The 23,121-nt window shown below is 37.8% G+C and overlaps 1 protein-coding gene across 1 annotated transcript in view; it reads right to left on the bottom strand.

The window, feature by feature from the left end:
- ADAMTSL3 (ADAMTS like 3) overlaps positions 1-23,121 on the bottom strand; it is a 187,643-nt gene that overhangs the window by 140,157 nt on the left and 24,365 nt on the right. The window contains exon 4 of the mRNA XM_054387718.1: positions 7,486-7,605. Within this exon, the coding sequence (XP_054243693.1) occupies positions 7,486-7,605 (120 nt within the window). The remainder of the gene's footprint in view (positions 1-7,485; positions 7,606-23,121) is intronic.

The raw sequence follows: 23,121 nt of genomic DNA, 5'->3' as shown, positions 1-23,121 counted from the left end.
TCAGCTTGGTGTAGAATACACCATCCAGCTTTCTCTGTTGCTCTGAACCACTGGGAGAGGAGAGGGGGGCAGCCCCATCCCCCCATCCCTCCTCTTGGGGCCAGTCAGCTTAAACCAATACACCTTGCAAAACAATAGAATTGCATCAGAAAAACCTTACATAAAATGATTTATTTTATCAAGGAAGCATTTCACTCAGTATTATTTCAAAGCTAGTATAAACTGAAGTTTCTTTTATTTTTTTGCACTAAGTTCTTTCCATGTTGAGAGGGAAGCTGCTATAAACTCTCATGGATTTTTTTTAATGTTATCTGCGGCAGAAGCAGCATGGGAGAAAACAAAATAATCCAATTAATTATATTAACCTTCATGAAAAGTTCACTAATACAACAATTTTATCTTCTCATTTGTGCAAAAATGAACAGCTTGAGAAGTTCAACAAATTAACCTGTATTATTGTAAAACTATACACAATCTGTTCTGGTATGACTGAGGCCAGTGAAAAAAACGTAGCTTTAAAATTTATTTGCATTGTGTAAACAAATTAATCCACCACTGTGCTTTAACAGCCTAAAATGTGCTCTCTTCCATGTACAATCTGAAGAATGGCTTTCCAGTTCCAAGCACAGTGTTTCCTACAGTACTTGAAATACATCTTTTTGATTTAGAAGCACTTCTCTACTATATCTCAATGAACCCTTATTGATAGATGATAGCAGTGGTTCGTCAAGAGCTGTGTAAGCATGGGATGATTTCTGCTACCTCCAGACCTTTCAGTCTAAATTTAGAAGTCTGAAGTTAAGCCTTTATCAATGTCAAAATTCTTGGATAAGTACATGTGCCAACTGCTGGGGTTCACTGGGGGCATGAGGTCAGTGATACATTCACATTACATTGTATTAATCTCTCAGAATACAATCATTGGTCTCCTGTAAACAATGTCAAGTTCATGTCTAGTCTGTATATTGTTAAGTCATTTCATCAGGTCTCGTTACTAGTGCAATGAAGCAGAACTCAGTTAAAGGCTTTACTGCAAAATATTTGCCCCTAATATACATCCTTCTGCCCAAGACGCAAAAAATATATTTAGAGAATACTCTAAACCTCAGAATATAAAACACCGAACAAGAGTTTAAAAAAATTCAGTACTGGATGAAAAATGTGCATGGCAGAGACATTAAAAAGCCGCTTCAATATTGAAGTTTTTTTCTTTTGATATAGACCAACCTCAAATTTCCACTATTAACCCTGAGCTTAAATCGTTAGCTGGTGCTTTTAAAAGTGCAAGTTCCTCATTCAGCTTGCCAATACACAAAAGTATATGAAAGCATTTTTCACTTCACTAAGCAATCTATCGCACACAAGAATATATCACTAATGCTACAATTACTTGTACATATGCTAGTCATACACTTCCAGCAAGCCATTAGCCTAAACAAAGGTATTGTTTGAATAGAATCATGCCTGACTTGTGCAGTACCAGTCTCTGTAAGAGTAGTTTTGCCTGAAATTGTAAATGGTTTTCATTTGCTCTTAATCCCTGCGTCCTTTCCCTCCTTCCTACTCCAAATCAGAAACACATTTCACTTGATTGCAGAGCTAATTTCCCTATCCATGTAATAGTATTTAAAAAAAAAAATTAAATAAAATTCCACAATCCCCCCCCCAAAATCCTCAAACCAACAACCTAAAGAAGTCCAAATTAAATGTGCAAACAAAAAATAAAGGTATCCAAAAGCAAGCAAAAGAACTGAAAATGTAGGAGCACCTAACATTTTCAGTTAATTTTCCATTAACTCACAAAATGATGCATTTTATCTTCACACAGCCTTAACAAACACATGGCTCTAAACTCTTTGAACATGCTTTAAAACTCCTTATGAACATCTGTAGTATTAGTATGGAGTACCACAAACCTGACCTCATAATTTGTTACTTACCAAAGATCTTCCAGCCAAGAGAACAGAACTAACTGCAGGATTCAAGTCAGAGGAATTTGTGTTATTCTACTATCGGCACACTGGCTGAGTAAGGAGACTGCAAGGTCAGTTCCTTACTCAACTGGAGAGGAAAATTTCTAATGTAATGCTAAAATTCAAGTAGCCACGTATTAGCAGTTACCCTCTAGTGCTTAGCCAAAATTCTATCAGCTCACTCTCAGAATATACAAATGAAACCACAGTGTTTGGTGGTAGAAGGTTTGTGTTGTAGAAAAACACCTGAAATAGTCTCTAGCTATGTGAGATCAGCGAGATCAGCTTGTCTCATTCCAAAAAGAATCTTTCGATTAAGAGCTTGCATTGAGATTCAAGATGTTAACTCTTTTTTAATAGTGCTCAATGGTCCCTCATGATATTAAAAAAAAAAAAAAAAAAAGTCACAATATAACACAAGTTTCTGGCTCCTTCCCAAAAGGAGAGTGCTGAAGCTTTATGTGCTTGGGCAGCAACTGTGCTGCTAACTACAAATTTTACTCCCTTCTCAAGATTAGAGCTTGTCTTCACTGATGTGTTAATTTGAAATAAGTTTGTCCCTTACATGACTCATCTACAAGCCCCAAAATTTCTAGCTCCATTTCACTGGTGATTTATAAGCAAACTAGCTGTCAAAGGGAAAAAAAAAAAAAAGACTCAGGCTAGGAGCAGAAGCCAGCAAATAGCTGACAGTCAAAACCAGGCTGTGACCCACATACAGCTCCAGAGGCAGAGCAGGGAAGATAGCAATCATCAGCAGGTGGAGGGGGAAAGCAGGTGAAAGAAACTGGGGGAAAAATCGTTGTCAGCCCAGCTGGATCCATACCACAACTTCTGTGCGATATGAAAAGCTTACACAACACCACAAAGATTTATTGCTGCTTGACTACCGATAAAAAGGTGAAATAACAGGGTCTATCAGTTTATTTCTGCATTCATTTTGAAACTATCCAGATCATGGCTTCCACTGCCTTTATTTATTTATTTGCACTTTAAATACCATACTTCTTTCACCCCCAATAAAGCAGAAACCAAGCCTAAGCATTCCTCTTCATGGAGGACAATGCACGTCTCAGAATATTTACTCTCTCAGTTTTGACATTCACTTTACAGCAGGCTTTTCTAGCAAACCCAAAGGCTAATTATCAAAAATGGTAGAGCCTTGGCTTATGTAAAACAAGTTGCACATCTAGTTGAAAACAGATTGACTGATTTCCACCTTACCTCAAAGAGCTAAACACTCAAGCCTGAAAGTGCAGATTTTCATTATTTTAATTTCTTGCTTGGTGGTTTCAAGATGCCCATATTTACACTCTTCCTGGCTGCATTTCAAAAAAAAAAAAAAAGATTTGCTGTGCCAAGATTGCACTACTTAGTGCCATACATCTAATTCCAGAATCAGAGTGTACTTGCTAAAAGTTTAAACCATTTAAAAGGAGCAAGGTCAGCCAGGACACTAGTTGGTCAAGCAAACTTTTCTCACTTAAAAGAAGATAACCTTTCTTTTTTTCCTTTCCTTCTTCCCCCTCCAAGTCTCCTTCAGCAAGCCAATCAAAGTGAAATGGTACTTCAAACATATTCAGTCCAACCAAATTTTCTCTGCTGTCCTCGTTGGTGGTCTGTCATATGGAATGGTTTTAATACTTGGAAGCAATACCTTAAGTGTCAGAAAACAAGAACATTTTATTTCTGCAAGAAAGCTTTCCAGTACTACTAGTATTCTGCAGAAGGAAAAATTCCTCGTAGTAGATTAAAAGGTGAAAAGCCGAAAGAAATCAGAAAGAAAACTAGGAAACTATTCCTTATGGCAAGGTTCAGCTTACATCTCAGAGTTGGGGGAAAGGCTCTTACTTATACATTTATTTTAAAACTCATTCAAGAATGATAGGAGAGGGGCATATTTCTTTCCAGTCTCAAATTTCTAATGGCAAATGAAGTCTTTGGCTACCCATCAAAATCTATTTGGTACTAAGTTGGATTTAAATTACATTGACTCAGTAGAATTTTAGAAATGCAGTATGCAACGCACTGATGCAAGACACAGCTTGTTGAACAACACAGAAGCTATAAGAAAATGCTCAGTGTAAACATTTCTACATTTCTTTTCCTTGGGAGTCTTCAGAAGTATTTGCTTTGAACCCCTGTTCTTCTTTTTCCCTAAAGGTAAAGCAGTAAATGTGTCAAAACTACAGCATGCCATTCTGCCCAGATGCCACCTCAGAGAATAAAGATGCCAGTATCTAAAAGTTATTTTCTTCTATAGTCATGAAGAAAAAAATGTATTCACTGAATTTTGAAAACATCTAGCCAAAGAGTTTCATCTGCATGTAATTCTTAAGTATGCACACAGCAACTGAATATGCAAAGAGGTTAGTGCAATCCTGTACAAAAATGAGAACACAGTCTTGCCAGTTTAACCAGAACAAAATGTACTATCTTGCATGTACGACATGAATCCATATGTAGTTCTACTGGGCTAGAACAGAGTACAGTGTGTTCCCATTAATATTTTCTCATCTTCCATTTCAAACTGTAAGCTTGTCTTTTCAGATAGCAAGTATTTCTGAATATTTAAGTAACAGCTAGTTCTATTTTACTGAGATTACTTTCTAACAAAGGAATGAATGATTCTGATTAAACTGGCTCTCTGCTTGAAAACTATCACACAAAACAGCCAAAGAAAACCCCTTTGAAACATTCCTGTGCTTTGGAGGATGTAAGGAAACTAATCTTGGATCATGATGATGATGCATAAAAGTAATACCCCTCTATCCCAACAAACTGGAAATTTTATCTGCCTGGATATGAGGAACAGCACAGTGGGGAAAGGGTACACTTGGGAAGATACAGAAGGATCCCTTTTCCAGCAAGAGTCTCAACATCTTGTTTGTTAGCCAAAAGAGAGGTTGTGATCCATCCTCTTCTCCCAGCCTCATGGCAGCATCATAAGAACCTCTCTGAGATATCTGATATCTTGTTTTGTTGGGGTCAAATGCACAAGACTATTTCACTTTTCCAATTTTCAACTAAATTAATGCAATTTAGGAGGTACCAGAACACCAGAACTCTGTAGGAATACCCAAAGGAAAATTCTGATGTTCAGGAAAAAGGAAGAAATGTATTTCCCACAAGCCAGCATCTCTTCACATTGGGCAGGGCAGAAAGTGTACTTCTAAAACTGAATTCAAAGTGTGTGAGACAATGTTACTGCATTTTAACTTTTGTTATGTGGCAATCTTTCTGTAATGATCCCAGCTCTACATTGGATACAGAAGGTAATTTAAAATGGCCTTTCCATGTGCACACATTCCTTTTTGTTCATCTGCATATGCTTATCACAACTGTATCAAGCCTGTCCACACCATCTTAGAGAAATGCAAGAAATTATCTGTTTGAGGATTTTCATCCTCTGGTTTAAGACATGCTTCCATTTATAGCATAAATGTCAAGTGAAAGAGTACAACGAAACAGAAAACAAGAAAAATTCCAAGTTCTCTGTCTCAGTTTGACCACATGATAAAATTGAGTTTTGTATGAACATTCAGCAAAAGCCCAAGTAAACGATAGCTGTACATTACTACAGTCCTATGATTAATGTCCTAGAAAGTTATGGAAAATAATCTTTCTATTCACTGAAGAATTCCTGGTTTACTTGCAGGAAGGCAAACTAGAGATATAGATCAGTTCCCATCTGCATTCAATGTATTTGTATCTTTTAAGAAGTAATACATAAGGACTAAATTTTCTATCAAAAGAAACTACTACTACTACTACAGTTGTTTTTATTTTCCAGAAGTAATACATAAGGACTGAATTTTCTATCAAATGAAACTACTGCTACTAAAGTTGTTTTTATTTTCAACATTCTGATGTTTTAGTACCATTTTCTGTTCCAAGAATACAGACTTATTTTCATACGGCTCACTATCTGGGAAGAGCAGGCTTCAAAGCTGAATCACATCTTCAAAGCTAAATATCATCCGTGAAAGAACAGAAGCTGATCACATCTGAGATCCAGTTCAGATCCCAATGGAATTAATAGAAATCTTTCCATCAAATGGAATTGAGCTTGGAATTGGATTCTATATAGTACTATGCTGGTATTTGAGGGGGGCTTTGAGGAGAAAGCATTTCATTCGGTTTTTAATCAGCTATGCTATTCACATAGTCCAAACAGTCTATTCAAAGACTCAGACCACCCCCCTCTGTTATATTTGATTTATCATTGTCTCTAAAATGTGCCCTATTTAATGGAAACTGGTGATGAAAATGTTGGTGATGAGATTACCTTTATAGTGCTTCTCAGCTACTGTCACTAAATGCAGCCTGAGTTGCAGCTGCATTTTACTGTCCTGTAAGTTACTGCTTTTCCAGGTGGTTGGCCCAGGAGATACCTAAGTGCCTTTTCTGTTGGTAATCAAGGGTCTAGGATAGCAGAAGTATGAATTTTTGCAAACAAACTAAATTCAAATAATTTACAGTAGTTCATCATGCTTTCTATTGTATCTTTTCTGCTTTCTTTTGTGTTACTAGCAAGTTACTAATAAGTCTAAAGCTTTCATAAACACATACTCATTCCCTTTTCTCTTTCGAGTAGTGATGAGCAAGCTATCTTTCTCACAGTAGCTCTTGCAAGAAGACCACCTTCAAAATAAAGCTGTCAGGCACTTGACAGAACCATACCTTGTGACTGCAGGGCAACTTTGCCTCTTCTCTCCCTTTTACAGCAAGTGTTTCCTAACAAACTCCCTCCTCTTACATTAAGAAACATACTGTGTCTATGAAGGTAATTCAGACAGTTCTGATGTGAAGCTCAAATGACTTCTGGAACACATTGTGTTATGAGTAAATTTCCACAGCATGCCATACATTTCCTAGGTCTGCTTTAGATCTTTTGCCAACATTAACAGCATTTCTTTCATGTTGCTTTCTTTACATTTATATCTATATTCCATGTTTAATATAATGTTTCTATGGGTCTGGAGAACGTATTAAAGATCTTTAACTTTAAAATACATAATTTGTTGCTTTCTAAACACTCTGCTTCATCCATTATTGCATTTTGCATAGTTTTTTTTATAATTCACTCAACCCTCCCTTCTGAAAACTTCATGAACTTGTAAAATGTGCTGACTTTTCACAAGCTGGGAAATGAAAGATCTGCCTTTCACTGATTTAAGCATGAAATAGAACAATTTAGGACAGGTCAAACAATTCACAGAAAGGACAACCACTTCTGAATCTACACATTTTACAGAACTAACTATAAACATGTATTAACAGTAAAACATCTTTCATCTTTATAATACTTCCCATAAGTGATTTTGTTCTATTATTTCTACAATTAATTGCCATAATTTTAATTTTGTATACTGTGTTATCATTCAATTTGCTATAAACTTGATGTGTCTTCAAAATATAATGCACACTTCGTATCTTAATTTGTTTCACAATAATCTATCTCAGAGTGACATGAATATGACAGTATCGTTTTTGTATATGCCATACTGACCTGGTCATCATAGTGATAAGTGAGGAATTGTTCCCCTGTGGTATCCTCAAGAAAACTCCCCTGTGGAGAAAGTGCAAACTCAGGCAAGAAGTATGCTCCTTGGGATTGCTCTGCTCTTGTCTGTAAGAGATTCAGAAAGGTCACATTACAGCTACTGCAAGCACAAGTCAAAACCTAAAAAACCTCTATGTGTATAATTACAAAGACTGGACACAAACTTCTGGGGCAGGGTGGGGTTGGGGGGGGAAGTGTTTCCAGGCACAGTGTTTCTGGGTGGATACTTTGCTACAGAGGTCTGTGATGAGAATATGCCAAATACTTACAAGGGTCCAAACCAAACACAATGTCTCAACAGCAGAATCATAGAATGGTGGAGGCCAGAAGGGACCTCCAAAGGTCATCTAGTCCGACATCCCCGCAGTCAGCAGTGACATCCTCAACTAGATCAGGTCGCCCAGGGCCTTGTCGAGCCTCACCTTGAATATCTCCAGGGAAGTGGCCTCAACCACTTCACCAACCTGTTCCAGTGTTCCACCACCCTCATAGTAAATAACTTCTTCCTGATATCCAATCTAAATCTGCCCTTTTCTAGTTTGAAGTCCTTGCCCCTCATCCTGTCACTGCAGGCCTTTGTAAGCAGTCTCTCTCCATCCTTCCTGTAGGCCCCCTTCAGGTTCCGGAAGGCTGCTTACTAGGTCTCCCCGGAGCCTCCTTTTTTCCAGGCTGAACAACCCCAGCTCCCCCAGCCTGTCCTCATAGCAGAGGTGCTCCAACCCCCTGATCATTTTTCATGGCCCTCCTCTGGGCCCTCTCCAGCAGGTCCATGTCCTTCCTTCATCTAATAAATGAACAGACACCATCTCTGGCTTACCAACCATCACCACTAAAAGATGCTGTGACAAGCACACTGGCAAAGCAGCATCACGCTATGCTTGCTTTATGCGCCTCACTAGACAGTTACTGGCTGCTGCAGGTAATAGGCTTTTGGTTAAATATGTCTGTTCTTACAAGAAGACAAAAAGACATAGAATCACAGAACCCATGACACAGCAAATTACTTTCCTGTCCTGCAGGAAGATGTTACTGCAAAGACATAATCAAAAGGGGAGCAGGGAATGAGTGAACACCAGGCAGTGGTCCATATTAGCTCTGTGTGCTATTCACAACTGATAAAGAGCATTTGAACACAGACTGGGAGAGGAAGACTGTACCATTTGAAGCTATGGAGAAGTTAATTCTGTCAGAATCCAAGTCAGCACCTCTAGCTGTGCTGTCTGACACTTAGACCCTAACAGGACAAATGGCTTTTGCTTAATTGAACCACGTATGTTCACTAATTCTAACACACCTGAAACGTGCTGGACATGCTGAATGCTTGCTATTAGCATATCCTGTCATTGCATGGTTGGTCTAAAGCATCTCAGATACACAGCAAACGTGCTGCAGACTCATGTCCTTACTCCTCCTGAGTTTTAACACTACCCTGAGAAGCTAAATGGTTAGCATATTAGAGAAAATGAGCCCAGCTGTGGTAGAGGAAGAGTGGAGATGGGCAAGGAGAGAAAAATTACATTCTAAAAGGTTGAATCTTTTTAGGGAAGACATGGCCTTAAATGCACCAAGTTACTGCCGGACATTTCCCAGTGAACCAACTTAAGAAATACTTAATTAAACTGTTCCTTATATTATTTGACATATACATAGTAATTTTACATGAAAGCTGGCAGTTGCCATGGACCAGTTTGTAGACTGTTGACTAGAACTGTAGCAAAGAGGTGTGTAATCTCATTGCCAGGTAAATACAGATTTCAAAGTAATCCACATAATTTAACTGGGTTGTGGTTGAAGGGTGGACCTTCTTCAGTTTTTCTCTTGCAGTAAGTTCACTTTCTGAAGCTCACACCTTATCTTCTAAAAGGCAGATGACATGTCATTCACAGCACGGGTCTGGAGAAGCTTACACTGCTCTTGCTTACCCTGTTCTGCAAAGCAGAAGCTGTCAGCTTCTCAGTCTGTAAACCCCATCACTTGTGACAGCATTAGATTAACACACTTGTTTTAAATCAAGCAATCTTTGTATAAACTAGAAATAGCTTGCAAAGAACATGTCTAGACTAGGGTAAAAGGTCATATTATATCATGCAAGACTGAACAAGATTTTAAAGAGGATTTTTTCATCTTGCTTGATAAGAGTAATTAATGTTTACATCATGTTATCATGACATTTCTATAAAGCCTATTACGGAAGTAGTCTCTCTTGTACACTTTAGCCAACTGAATTTATTTACAAAGAATTAAAAAATAAAATATAGAGAATAAATCTGCATGTGATAACAATAGTTTCCTCATAAAACAACCCAACAGAGACCCACAGCTCTGCTTCATGCTGAATCTAAGCTGGCTGCAGCTGATGCAAATCTTAAAAAGTTAAAGTACAACCCAGACATGAAACTAGCTGACATAATCTGGCATTTTTCCCCACTGGTTTCAATGGGCTATCAATAGATCCTATGTGAGGGAACATGGCAGTGATGTCATCCTATGATTTCAGCACAGGAGTAACAGACAAGAGATATGCCTTCTAAATCTCAAGTGGCCTGGGTTAAAGTACTTAACATTTCCACCTCAGTTTCCCCATGTGTAAAAGACAATTACAGCAACGGACCTATATGAATGATGTATTTTAAAGTTTCATTTATATGTGTAAAATACTTTGGAAAAGAATAGTGTTAAGTGCTAGTGATTCATAACAACAATTTTCAAAGATCTATCCTCGTTTACGGAAATAAGAGAATCCAATTTACCCCACCACACTTTTTAGATAAATTAATATATCACACCGTCACCTAATTTCCCATAAACATTTCTCAGTAGGATATATAGCAATTAACTTGCTTGTGTTTCTCATCTTTCTAAGCTAAACATTTAAAATAGAAAGTCTTTGGATACTCATCAGTGTTATACTTTGCATATAAAAAATGCCAACATTTGAAGATGAGATGATTTAACAAATATGACTTGAAAAACTAAGGGTTTCTCTCCCACACATTCAATTCTCATAGTAAAAGCTAATGAGCAGCTAGCCATGGGAGAAGAATGTTTGCTAGATTAAGGCAAGCAAAATCTGGCTTCCAAAGCATGGAAAATTTCAATGTTAAAAAACGAATATTTTCCAAGGTTACACAGGAGGTTACAATGGAAACTGATCTGCTAAATACAGCATTGGTTACTGCTACCTACCAGTATAGCTAAAGAAATTAAGAAAGAGCAGCACATTTAATCAAAAATCTAAAAACCCACTATGAGTTGTCATGGCAAAAGGATGTTCAAGACAAGTAATTATAGCTGAAAAACAACCCAAATCAAGAAGTTCACTTAAAAAAAGAAATAAAATCAAAGCCTCAAATACTGAAAGAACTCTTTTGTATCAGCTCATTCAAACCTCAGAACAACTTTTCCCCTCTAGATACAAGTACCTTCAAGTAGACCACATGTGTCCAATGCACTTTCACTCATCCACTGCACTTAACACAAAGTCTACTGTTTCCATTTAGTTCACTTTATTCCCCACTGAGGAATCCACCAATGTTCCTTGTTAGGCTTTCATATTTCTATGGGCACTTCTACTTAAATGTAATTCAAATTTCAACACTCTGTGGATTTATAGTATATTTGAGATCTTCTCTGAGCAACTTAGCAAATCCAGTATCATGTTTTAAACTAAAGACTGCAAGTCCAAGGTTCAGAAAACAATTACATTTCATGCTAGTGTTTTAAATCTACTTAATGGCCAGTTTAACATTATTAAAGTCAAATGTGTCAAATTACAAGGAAATATAAGATTTAGAATAGGCATTTTAAACCAGCCTTTATGGTCGTCTTAAGCATATGAAGGCAGTGGAAGCTGCTTATGTAGTCAAGCCAGATATAATAATAATCACTGCATAAAATTCATTGATACTAATATATCAGGTAGCAAGGAAGCATGTACTACTGTACTGACAAAATTTAGATGCTGGAAACAGACTGGTGTTTTGAAAAATCTTTCTAGGTATCAGTTAATCAGAACATGTAACTTGCAAGTCAGAAACTGAGAGAAATAAGGTCTTCCATGCTATGTCATGCTACCTGTGTGATCAAGGAAAACTATCATGATAAGTAGATACTGTATGTAGGTTCTGGGAAGTATAACATGGCACTGTTCTTATTCAAAGGCTCATGCTCTGAACACAGCTTTGATCTCAGGTTGTGATTACTTCCTCACTCATCACTCCCTACCTGAGTGCTTAAAGACTAAATTACCCTTCCACTTTCAACTGCAGAAGATAAAATGAATAGCTTATATGCAAGCCTCTGGATTTTACATCTCTCCCCACCAAGAGCTGCATGTTGTCATTTTTACTGCTGCCTGATTTCATTGCTCTGTATGCTACTCTGACTAGAAGCATCTGCCTGAGAGCTGAAATTGCTGGATTTGTGGGTTTTATATTTTATTTTATTACTGGAAGTAAGAGGGATGATTACTGAGTGCTTCCCAGCCAATGCTGACATTAGCAAGTAGCATGGCCAAACAGGATTGAATCTGCAGATGAAAACTGTGTGCAGACCAAATACCCACACAAAGCATATTTGAAGGAAAGGAGTTTATTTTAAACTGGCTCTAGTCAATCTTAGAGACTACGTATCTCTTAAAGATGGAAGAACAGTAGGTGTGCTGCCTGAACACACCTTCTGGTTCAGGTTGACCCAAAAGAAATCCTGCTGACACATTCTGAAACCACAACACAATGCAAACTACTTTAACTGTTCTTTTTACTCCTAATATCCAGGATTCACATTAATATTGTCACCCAACTCACTTGTAATTATCCAATCAGAGAAATTACTAAAATGCTGAGTTTCCCTATGACTAAAATTTACAAATATTAATCACTGGTCATTCCTTCCAAGGTACAGATTAACAGTTTCATCCTAGGATTTAAACTGTTATTGCAATTTCAGATAAATTTAAAAATATAGTTTAGTCTACAGTTCTCAGGGATCATTTGATACAAAGGCTATGACAAAGTTCAACCAAACCTCATAATAACATGCCACTATTCCACTTAATCACAGTCACCAGGAGACTGGAAAGTAATTGTTTCATATTTATATAATAAGCAGCAGCTATAGAAAGTGAGCTTTCAGCTAAGTCTGAGCTGTGAAGGTCAAGAAGATGAGAAAAAAAAGATGGAATGTCTTGAAGAAATTAACATAATTAAAAATCAAACTAATTTTTCAGGTACAGAGGAATTTTTAACTTGAGTTTCTTGGCATCAAGTACCACATTAAGGGGAAGGGGGGTGGGGAAGAATAACTATGCTCTTAGGTACACTTAATGTAAACCAGTATTACCTAGACTTAAAACAGTCATTCCCTAACCAGGCCTGCATGCTCACTAAAATTAGGAGCATAATAAGAACAAACTGCTTTGTGTAATGAAGATTAAAACTTAAAAGTTACCTATGTTAAATGCCAAAGATGGCAAAATATCTCACTCTTCCTGAAACTGCCTCAGGATCTTGTCTTTATAAAGAGGGACAAAAGATAAAAATCCAGGCACCCAAAGCTTTATAGGCATACACAACTGCACCACCCTGCCCAAAATACATTCCATTTAAAAAGACCAGTGAAGGCAGTTTGCTTCCCATAGTTTAGTGGCTTTTTTTATTACTTCTTGTTGGAAGGAGAAAATTGGGCAGGGTCTTGAGTTTCCAAAATTGCTGTTTTAGGGAAAAAGATGGAAAAAGCAGATAAAGTGAGAAAAATTATCTGGATTCTTAATGACTTGTAAATACATGTTTGTCAGATTTAATTTGCATGGCAAGTCTAATCATATACCAAAACGTCTGCCTTCTGCTTTAATTCAAGTGAAATATCTGTCTTCCAAGCTGCTGTAGCACATGATTTATGCCCCAGGGAAGTAATACACCAGCTAAGTAGCAGTTCAGTTTAATGGATTTTCAAGGACTAGTACAAAAATGTTAGGGCATAGCAATCCAGCTTCATCACAACAAGAAGTGTGTTAACAGAAAAACAAAGTCACATTACCACTTCAGAACTTCAGGTATCTCCAGAGCAAGCATTCCTCATGAATAAATATCTAGTAAGACTCAGTAGAGCTTTTGCCATGGCCAAGATGTACAAAAATTACTTCCTAATTCTTGAAACTCTGAAACATTTGAAGATCCTGCAAGTGAACTGAGTTTCCACAGAAGCTGCCAGCAGCTCAGCAGTTCTGGAGACCAGGCAAATTATTTAATTATTAATACGAAACTAAGAAGCCAGCATTTCATACCAGAATTAAACTATAAACAATTTCTTCTAAAAAAAGAAAAAGGACTCAGCTGAACTGATGAAAGCCAAGCACTTCTTCACAAAGAATCCTGAAACGCTGAACATGACTGTCAGTTTCATCAGGGAAGTCACAAGTGAGATGACAAGGCAACTTGAAAGACTGAACCAAAAGTTCTTCCAAGGATAGAACTCAAATATATGACTCAAGGACTGCTTTTCTATGGTGCATGCTCTGTATTAGATAAAGGCAGACTCCAGATCTGCTTGATTTAAGCTTGAATCTAATTAATTTTTCCTCTCATCTCTCATTCTAGACCTGTTCACAGAACATGTCAAATTAAAATAAGCTTGAGAAACTGTCTGTAAGTTGAAGACACATACAAGGATAAGCATAAGACAATTCATAAGTATTTTGCATAAACCATCTATTCATGACACAGCAAAATGCTGTTAGCACGCAACTTAGAAACTGGGAGTTCAGCTATTGCTTGAATAGTGTTTCCTATAGAAAACTTAAGTGGTAACTACAATCACATTCACAACTGCAAGTAAGCAACTGCCAACATCATCTCTGCTGCTCTGTCCTACATCCATTCAAGCACTAGCAGTCATTCCACTGACTTGAATGTGCTTAAGATCACATCACCAAAACATCAGTGCTCATCTAAATCGTTTTTCGTGCTGTTTGTAAAACTTAAACCCAACACTGAACACAAGAAGGATAATGGAGATCATTTTGGTTTTAAATTAAGATGCTATCTTTCAGTCTTCTCAAACAGACCTTACCACCAAAATTGTTCTTGATTAAATGTAAATACATTTTCTCTGACATACCTTAGACTGCATCAACATATTTTGAAAACCTTTTTCTGTACCTTCTAATATTTATACTAGTGATTGAGCTTTTGATATTTATCAACAACTACTTACATTTCTCTTGCTATGGTCTGGCAGTAGTATTTAGCCAAAATCTCATTTAGTTTCAAAACCCAGCTTGAATATCAACTCTGTTTCACATTTCCAAAAGAAATATGAACCCTGGAGTCTTCCTTCTTCCAATTAAGCTGATTCTACACTCTGTGTTGGGCAGACTCTGCTTTCTTTCCAAAGGATTGATGTGCCTAATATTTGCTTTTAAACGAGCTGCATTAGAAGTTGCCCCCAGTGATATCAATGGCAAAATTCCCAACCAGGGCCCAAATATGTCTGCAGGACAACATCCCTTGCAATATAACAATTACTATTAGGACTATGAATAACACCAGACACTCGATTGCTCTCTAGCTTTGTACAAGTAAGAGCCAAGGTGAAAAATACAGCATTCAGACAAGATGACCCTAGAGCACTTCATTTCCAATTATTGTCAGAAACTTAGTGACTGTGGATCAGATTCTGATTTCCGAATATGCAGTGCCTAATTATTTCCTTAAGTCTTTAGTATAGTCTTGGGAGAATGGTCACAATAATATTTAGAGCCAATGTAAAAGCAATTTTATACCATATGGATAAAAACATATTCTGTAAAATCTGGGTATTGTTACTACCACTGAGAGTAGAGTTTCACACACAAACTGTACAAGCCTATTTTAAAGTGCAAGAAAAAAGGTTTGCAAAGATACAAATTTACCAGTAGGAAAAGAAGAAACCAGATAACAAAACACCCAGTCATTTTAATCCCTGTCCTCTCATCTCGACACAGCAGTGATACTACTTATATTCCCCACATAGTGGTATGCCTACTTTCTGTCACCTTAGAGATGGCTGAGAAGTTAGTATGCCAGTGGCACTAGTGTTGAAAGGCTGAGAGAAACAGGCAGTATGGTGAGGAGGGACAGGAAATACTACTTCAGGAAAACCTCTTTTTAAAGTCTTGCAAGTGCAACAGGCATAGGTTACTGAAGTCTTTATTTTTTATCCCTTCTTTCACCATATGTTCAACTACACCAAATCACAGATTCATAGAATATATCTGGCTGGAAAAGACCTCAAAGATCCAGCACTGAAGCATCAACACTAAACAATTTTTTTCCCCTTTCCCTTTATTTATAGATTCATGGAATGGGTTGGGTTGGAAAGGACCTTGAAGATCACCTAGCTCTGACCCCCCCGCCATGGGCAGGGACACCTTCCACTAGACCAGGTTGCTTAAGGCCTCATCCAACCTGCCCTTGAACACCTCTAGGGAAGTAGCATCCACAAGCTCCCTGGGCAACCTGTTCCAGTGTCTCACCACCCTCACTGGAAAGAATTTCTTCGTAATCTCTATCCTAAATCTACCCTCCTCAAGCTTAAAGCCATTGCCCCTTGTCCTATCACTACAAGCCCTTGTAAAAAGTCCCTTCCCAGCTTTCTTGTAGGGCCCCTTCAGGTACTGGAATGCTTCACTAAGGTGTCCCCAGAGCCCTCTTTTCTCCAGGCTGAACAGCTCTTGCAACGGTCTTGCAACTCTTGCAACCTGTCCCTACAGCGGTGGTGCTCCAGCCCTCTGATCATGTTTGTGGCCTCCTCCCACAGTTCAATGTTCTTATGCAGGGAGCACCCGAACTGGATGCAGTACTCCAGGTGGTGTCTCACAAGAGCAGAATAACCTAAAAATTAGTAATATTCTCAAGTAACGCTAAAGAAGGGACAGAAGAAAGTTGTGAATACTCCCAGGTAAGCAAAAGCTGTATCTGAACAGGAAGCCTCCTAAAAGCTAACATAAAGCAAGAATTTCACAATCAATGCTGTAAAGTACTTGCAAAATGCCCCTTTGTTTTCATTCGGCCGTGGTGGTCACACCCACACTGATGTGACTGCAGAATTCAGGATTTAAGGAACATTATCCTTAGCTAAAAATGACTGACCTTTCTCCACGAAGGTTTAAAAACACCCAAGAAGACAATGCTGCAGCTAGCAATTCACATATTTATGTGAGCAAAATGGGACCTAGCATGTTGTTGGGTACTGCAAAAAAAAAAATAGCCTCTACTAGAAAGACTGATGAGAGAATAGGATACAAGACTTCACACAATACTTAGCCCCCATACAGCATATTATGCAGAGTTGGAAAATTCACTCAGTTCTTATATAGTACAGTATTATAGTACTATTCATCAAAAGATCTCATATGACTCAAAGTTGTCATTATCCTTATTTTACAACAACTGCTCTCAGGAGAGTCTGGCTAAAAATGACATGGGACTCCTGACTCAGATTTTCCTGAATCTTTTTAATTTAAATTATAACCTTAATGTTATTAATGCTATGTTAGTGTGATTATTTGTATTTAATTTCCTTTTGAGTTTTTTCTTTAATAGTGATATAATTTGAACTGACATAGTAACATGCTTTTCATATACTTCAGTTGAAACTGTGCCTAAGGGCAGTGAAATTCTCATCCATAAGCTGCAGAAGGGAAAAAAACCTCTGGCATTCAGAAGTCAAACACCTGCTAGAACGAGTGGCAGACCCAGATTTTTAAGAGAATTCCTGACGCATAATGAAAACACAAAGAAGGGAAATGTGTGGGGCAATGGAATAGTATTAAAACCATGGCACTTAAGGTGGGGAAGGGGGATGGATAATCCCAAACCACTTTATACTTCAGAGCAAACTACTGAAGATCTTGATATTAAAGATGTTCAGAAGCACAAACATAAAAAGAGACTTTTGTAATGTGGGAAAGGCTGAACAGGGACTCTTTATCAGATATTGCAGAACACTGCCTTGCCTTTCATTGCAAATGACCCACCCTCAATCTCAGTACATCTGCTTTTGATTCAGGTGCCAGTGGAAAATTGGCAAACATTCAGCCAAAACAAAAAAAGCCTGCCCTAGCACTAGTAATTTTTTTCATTGCGAACTGTTTGTGCAGTGTTGACATCAGCAACAATATGGTGTTTATCATGAACCAAACAGGTAGATTAAATTGATGGAATTACTCTGCTACAAATTTTCATAACAGAAATAGACCTGGAAACTGTCAGCCATCAAGAACTGGGAAAAAAATTCAATATGATTTTGAAGATCAAATATCCCAAAACTCAAGTAGGAGAAAGAAAAGAGCATGAGGCTAAGAAACTATGACAGATCAGGAAGACTCCGTTTCTGGCAATCAACACCTACCATCACAAAATCTCTCAGAGAATGTGACTCTCTTAAATGACTTCCACAAAGTATAAACACACAGACATAAAGCTGTGTAAAGGCTTGTGCTTGTACAGATTAACAGAGTTAAATAGGCCAAGTAAATGGAGAACTGCCCTCAGTGGTGCCGTAACTCCTCTTGAACATTCCAAAGACACTGACATGACCTGCACGACAGAGGCCACAGAATTGGATGAGGGAATCTCTGCAGCAAATTCATCACTTTTTAAATAGAAAACATTTTCCAAAGGATTGAGGCAGTTTAGACTGTATCAATAAAAAGAGAATACACCTAATATATATAATATTTTCACATTTAATTATCTTCATTGTTAAAATTCTGTACATTTTGCAATGAACTTGTCTAGCTTCTGACCTAGGCTGGGCCTGTGGAGGGTGGCTGTGCTGTATTACTTTCCTTTATTATCAGAAATCATTTTCTCCCTTTTTCTCAAACAACATGGTGGAAAAGATGGCATGTTGTGGCCTAACAGGACCCATGAATGACAAAAATACTTATAAACACAGTTCTGGTACTACTGTTCCACAGAACAAGAGCTTGGACTAACACTGTCCTTCATCCTCCTTTTTCAGCAGAGCACTGAGACTGCCAACTACCATCTTGTCAACGTATCCTCAAAGAGGGCCAGGGGGTGGAGAGATACCACAAAATTCTAGTTACAAAAGAGAGTACCATGAATAAGAGTATAAATAATCAAAGTGGTTCTCCTCCATATTACCACTAGCTGATGAGTCTTTTCTCACCTGAAAGAAATTAGACTGTAGAGAATGCCACAGCCAGATGTTCATTCTCAGGCTAACTTATGATTTACAACAGCTCAGCACATGAATGTGTCTAACACATGGCAAGGAAAATGTGATTTTTCCACTGCTGGTTTTCCACCACTTATGATAATTTCAGTGATATTAACTTCCCTTCTTTGTCTACTCTTCTTTCTCCATTGCAGTAAATCCCTTTGCAGGGTTTATGGACTGAGCAGTCTAGCGCATAGGTTTGGTCAGGCACATTTTCACAATAAGGAAGTACTTAAATGGTCATGGCTCTGCTGTAGGAATGTTGGTTTAAGACTATTAATAAGGCACATGAGGTGAGTGCCTTTCAGCCAAGCACCCTCCACATGTGCACACCTGTTTCGACATGATTTTAAAGAGAAATTCTCAAAAGAAACTGTTCACAGCATGCAGTCTCTAAGTCTCAAATGCATTTTTGCATTACCCTACAGTTTTTAAGCTTTTTGTGTTCTACTGATGTGAGGAATACTGATACACCAACCACCAGGTAAAGCGTGCTACTTCCTAGTGAGACATTTTTCCCAAGAAATTGTCTTACCAGCACCTCTGTAATCTACCACTTGAAGATTACTGCCACTGACTTCCTTTATCCTGATCATCCCCACTCCATGATCTGTTGCTTAAATGCTTTCCCTGACTCAGGTCCACAGTTCAAACTGAAACTCATTTCTTCAAGCATGCATCTGTAAACATGCATGACATATTTAATTTAGCCTCATTCAAATCTCATCTTAAGCAGTCCTTCAGTCCAGTAAAGCTACTCCTGATAGCTTTGATCCATCCATTTTTCTCATTTCTTTTTAATTTTTGGGGGGGTCTTCTCCAAGTGTGCTCTGCCTTTGTCTCTTGCCAGTGAAGGCATCTCAAGAAGAGCAAGGTTTTAATTGTGTGTTGCATGGAGCCAGACACACTGTTCATCATTAACAAATAAAAGGATAACTATAATAAGGTCTATAAGTGAACAAAAAGCAAAGAATGCAACAAAAGAAGCAGAAGCACTTTGAAAAAAGGAAAGCCTCACAATCAGAAAGGACCAAATATGAAGACAGTCCCCTTCCCCCCTTCCACAATTTATCTACTAGCATTAACTGACAGTATTTCACATACACATATTGAGAAGCCACTACTTAGATAACCATTCTTTAGTAGTAAAAACCAAAGCAATTAAAAGCTCACGTAAGAGGCACTATAGACGTGTTCACTGACAACTGTTGAGACTAATGGTCATTAGTTTAATGACTCATTTTTGTTTTTCTAAATGATGTGTACAGTAATGCTGGAGGACTGATACGGTGAAGAGGAAAGGGCTCTTACTGAGGTGAGAAAAGATAAACACAGGATCTGCTGCTGGAAGGAATGAATAAATCCTCTGAATGAACTGGAATTGCTGAAATGTTAAAAGACACAGCTGAGCAGGCCAGACATAAAATGAAAATAGAAACTACTAATTCAGAAGATGCCTGCTCTAACAACACTGCAGCTTTATCATACCATCTTTCATGAGCAGTGAAGAAATTTCATTAAGCAGTTTTACAATGAGCCAGTTGATTACAGAAAGACATTCAATGAATATGACAAGAGAAAAAGGATGAAATATGGACGAGACTAAGGAACATCTGTAATACAAAGGCAAGGCATTGTTTAGTGTTTTGGAATTTTTAAAAAAGTATAATGTCCTCTTAAATGTCCTGCCTCTTTTTTTTTTTTTTTTAGGTATTTTAATCACCAATGTCTTCACTGTAACTGATCTCACTAACATACCACTGTTAACCCTCTAACAGTCTATATTTCAAATGCAACCAGTAGCAAGTATCAAGTGATTACAACAGGTATCACAGAAGCATTGAAAGATAGCCCATGTGACTATATTCCTAGTCACTCATCTTGTATTCTCATTCCAACAGCTGAAGTTGAGTGAATTGCTTCACTATGTGTGCATTACTCTGGGAACTTGGCTACCATCTCCACAATATGTGATTTGCCAACACATACCACCTGCATACTGAGGGAACGGAAGACCTTCCTGTGGAGGAATAGCTTCCCATCCTGTGTGGGTGTAGAGAAGCAGATGTGTATGTACAATGGATAGCTCCCAGGACAGATGAATTGAGACATGTCATAAGTCATGCAATGCTTTCCAATAATGATTATCTTTCTACAGGAAATCTAACAATAATTTTACTCCTCCAGAATACTGCATTGGAGTTTATGATGGCATAGCAGATGGCTAATAAGATAAACCATCTTCCTTCTAGCAGTTTGAAGAATCTGACTGTGGGGGGTAATAACTTTTCAGCATGTACCTAGTTACTGGCATTTCACTGAATCTACCAGCAACTAAAAATTAGACACACAATTGAACACTCAGTAATGGCTGTAGTTAAAGCTACTGAAAAGCCCTCCTACCTAGACCTACAGGAAAGGTTGTGGAGGGTCTGACTTATTGTTGCTGCTGGTACAATCAAATCTCTTAATGCTTTTGACTTGCATGCAAAATGAGTAATTAGCTCTAAGTGACACAGACAAGCAAGTTATTCAGCCCTCTCTGCTTCAGCAAAGTGGAAAAGACCACTGTTTTTCTCATAAGTAGGACAGGTACTAAGGAATAGCTTTTCAAAAGCAGCTTTTATTCAGTGAATTCTAAAAGAGTACACAATCTTGGTTTGTCCACTTGACCTTGTCTTTTGAAAAGCTGTTGTACCTTATGTAAGACAAGGGATACTCTGCTCACTACTTTTAAAATCAGCAAGGGCTGGGAGAAATACGAAGTTCCCAGTACATCTGAATTCCAACTGACAGTGCAAAATCACCTATTCTGGCATATCTAACAGCCTCTCTTTTATCTCTACCACTTGCACATAAGGTTAAACAGAATTCTTAACAACATAGTTTAATTTTAAGGATTTACAGAAGGGCACTATTCTTACAGAGTATTTTTCAACTATTCCTGAATGCTTTTGGATGGATCTGTGGCAATAACCTCCCCTGAATTTTCTTATCCGCAGGCAGCTCTTAGTTTGCCAGTACAAGCTAATGTGAGCTAGGAGGCCAACTCTGACAAGTTCAATATCTAAAGCTTTAGCATGGTTCCAGACTCTCATATGTTTGTCTTTAGCATTCTAAGACTTTTCAAAACACAGAGAGAATCCAAGAACAATGGACTGTGCAAAGGCAGGGAAATAAATCCATCTACCCTTTTGTTTAATTGCAAAGGATTCTTTTTGCCCTGTGTTATCTATGACTTCTCAGAACAAAGACAACCATCACACTTCGGGAACTACCGAAGCTAGAACCTACACAATGTAGCAGGTTTGCAAACAGTGGTGTGAAATACTGTGTACTTACTGATTCACTTGATCTATTCTTATCCTGTATAATTTCACATTTCTTCACATTCTATAGACACTTCTTTACAAATTGCAAACAATAAAACAGTCTCACACAGCTAAACCATGCTGAAGTTACCTGTGGCAGTAATCCTATCTTCATTTGCCCCCCTCCCCTTTTTTTTTTTACACGTCTGGTTTCCTCTGCACTCTATATGGAGTAAAATGTTATTATATGAAACCTTAACAGCAGGCATTGTAAATTACAAGATCCAAATATAAATCTTAATCTGTTTATTTCTCTGCAAGTTTGGCTGTACTTGGAATTATCAGTCCAGAACATCTCTATTTCAGAGCCCTGCCTTTACTGCCAAAAGAGACGTTCTTTTATCCTGATTTTAGTGGGAAAATAGCCATCTTGCTGGCCTGACACAGGCTATAAGCATTCTGTGCCTTTATACAAGCTTTTATACAGCTCTTGGTAGAAAGGCTGGAGGAAATCCTACACATCCACATGTCACCCTCTTGCAAAAGACCACAAAAAAAATGACTGAATGAGATTTGTCTCTTCCCTACATGCTTTTCCTTTCTTACAGTTAAGATGAGGCATGCAGCAATTTCCCTCATTTTGTTTACTCCAGCTTTAACAACAGAGGAAAAAGCTGGCTGAAAACTGTTCCATTAAAATTATCACCAATTCCTAAAAAAAGCCTGATTACTTAAAATCCTCAAAGAATAACTGCACACTTTAAAAGGAAGTATACTAAAATTGCCAAGTCAAAATGCCTATGGCCAAGAAGATTTAATATGGTCTCTGAATCCCAACATAAGCCAAAACAGTTAATTCCTGCCATTTACACATACAGAATCAATCAAAATTGCCTAAAAGCCATAAGAATCCAAACCAATCACCAGCATTTCACAGATTAATCAAATGTCTCATCCAGATGGAGGAAATGCAAGGTTGTGCTGCCCTTCTAGTTTTGCTTCTTCAGCATCAAGCAAAAACTTGATACCTATTCTAAATCAATGT

Source organism: Indicator indicator, chromosome 16 (assembly GCF_027791375.1).
Source record: "Indicator indicator isolate 239-I01 chromosome 16, UM_Iind_1.1, whole genome shotgun sequence".
Taxonomy (NCBI): Eukaryota; Metazoa; Chordata; class Aves; order Piciformes; family Indicatoridae; genus Indicator; species Indicator indicator.
The sequence above is the reverse complement of the archived record's forward strand: the minus strand, read 5'-3'. Positions and strand labels throughout refer to the sequence as shown.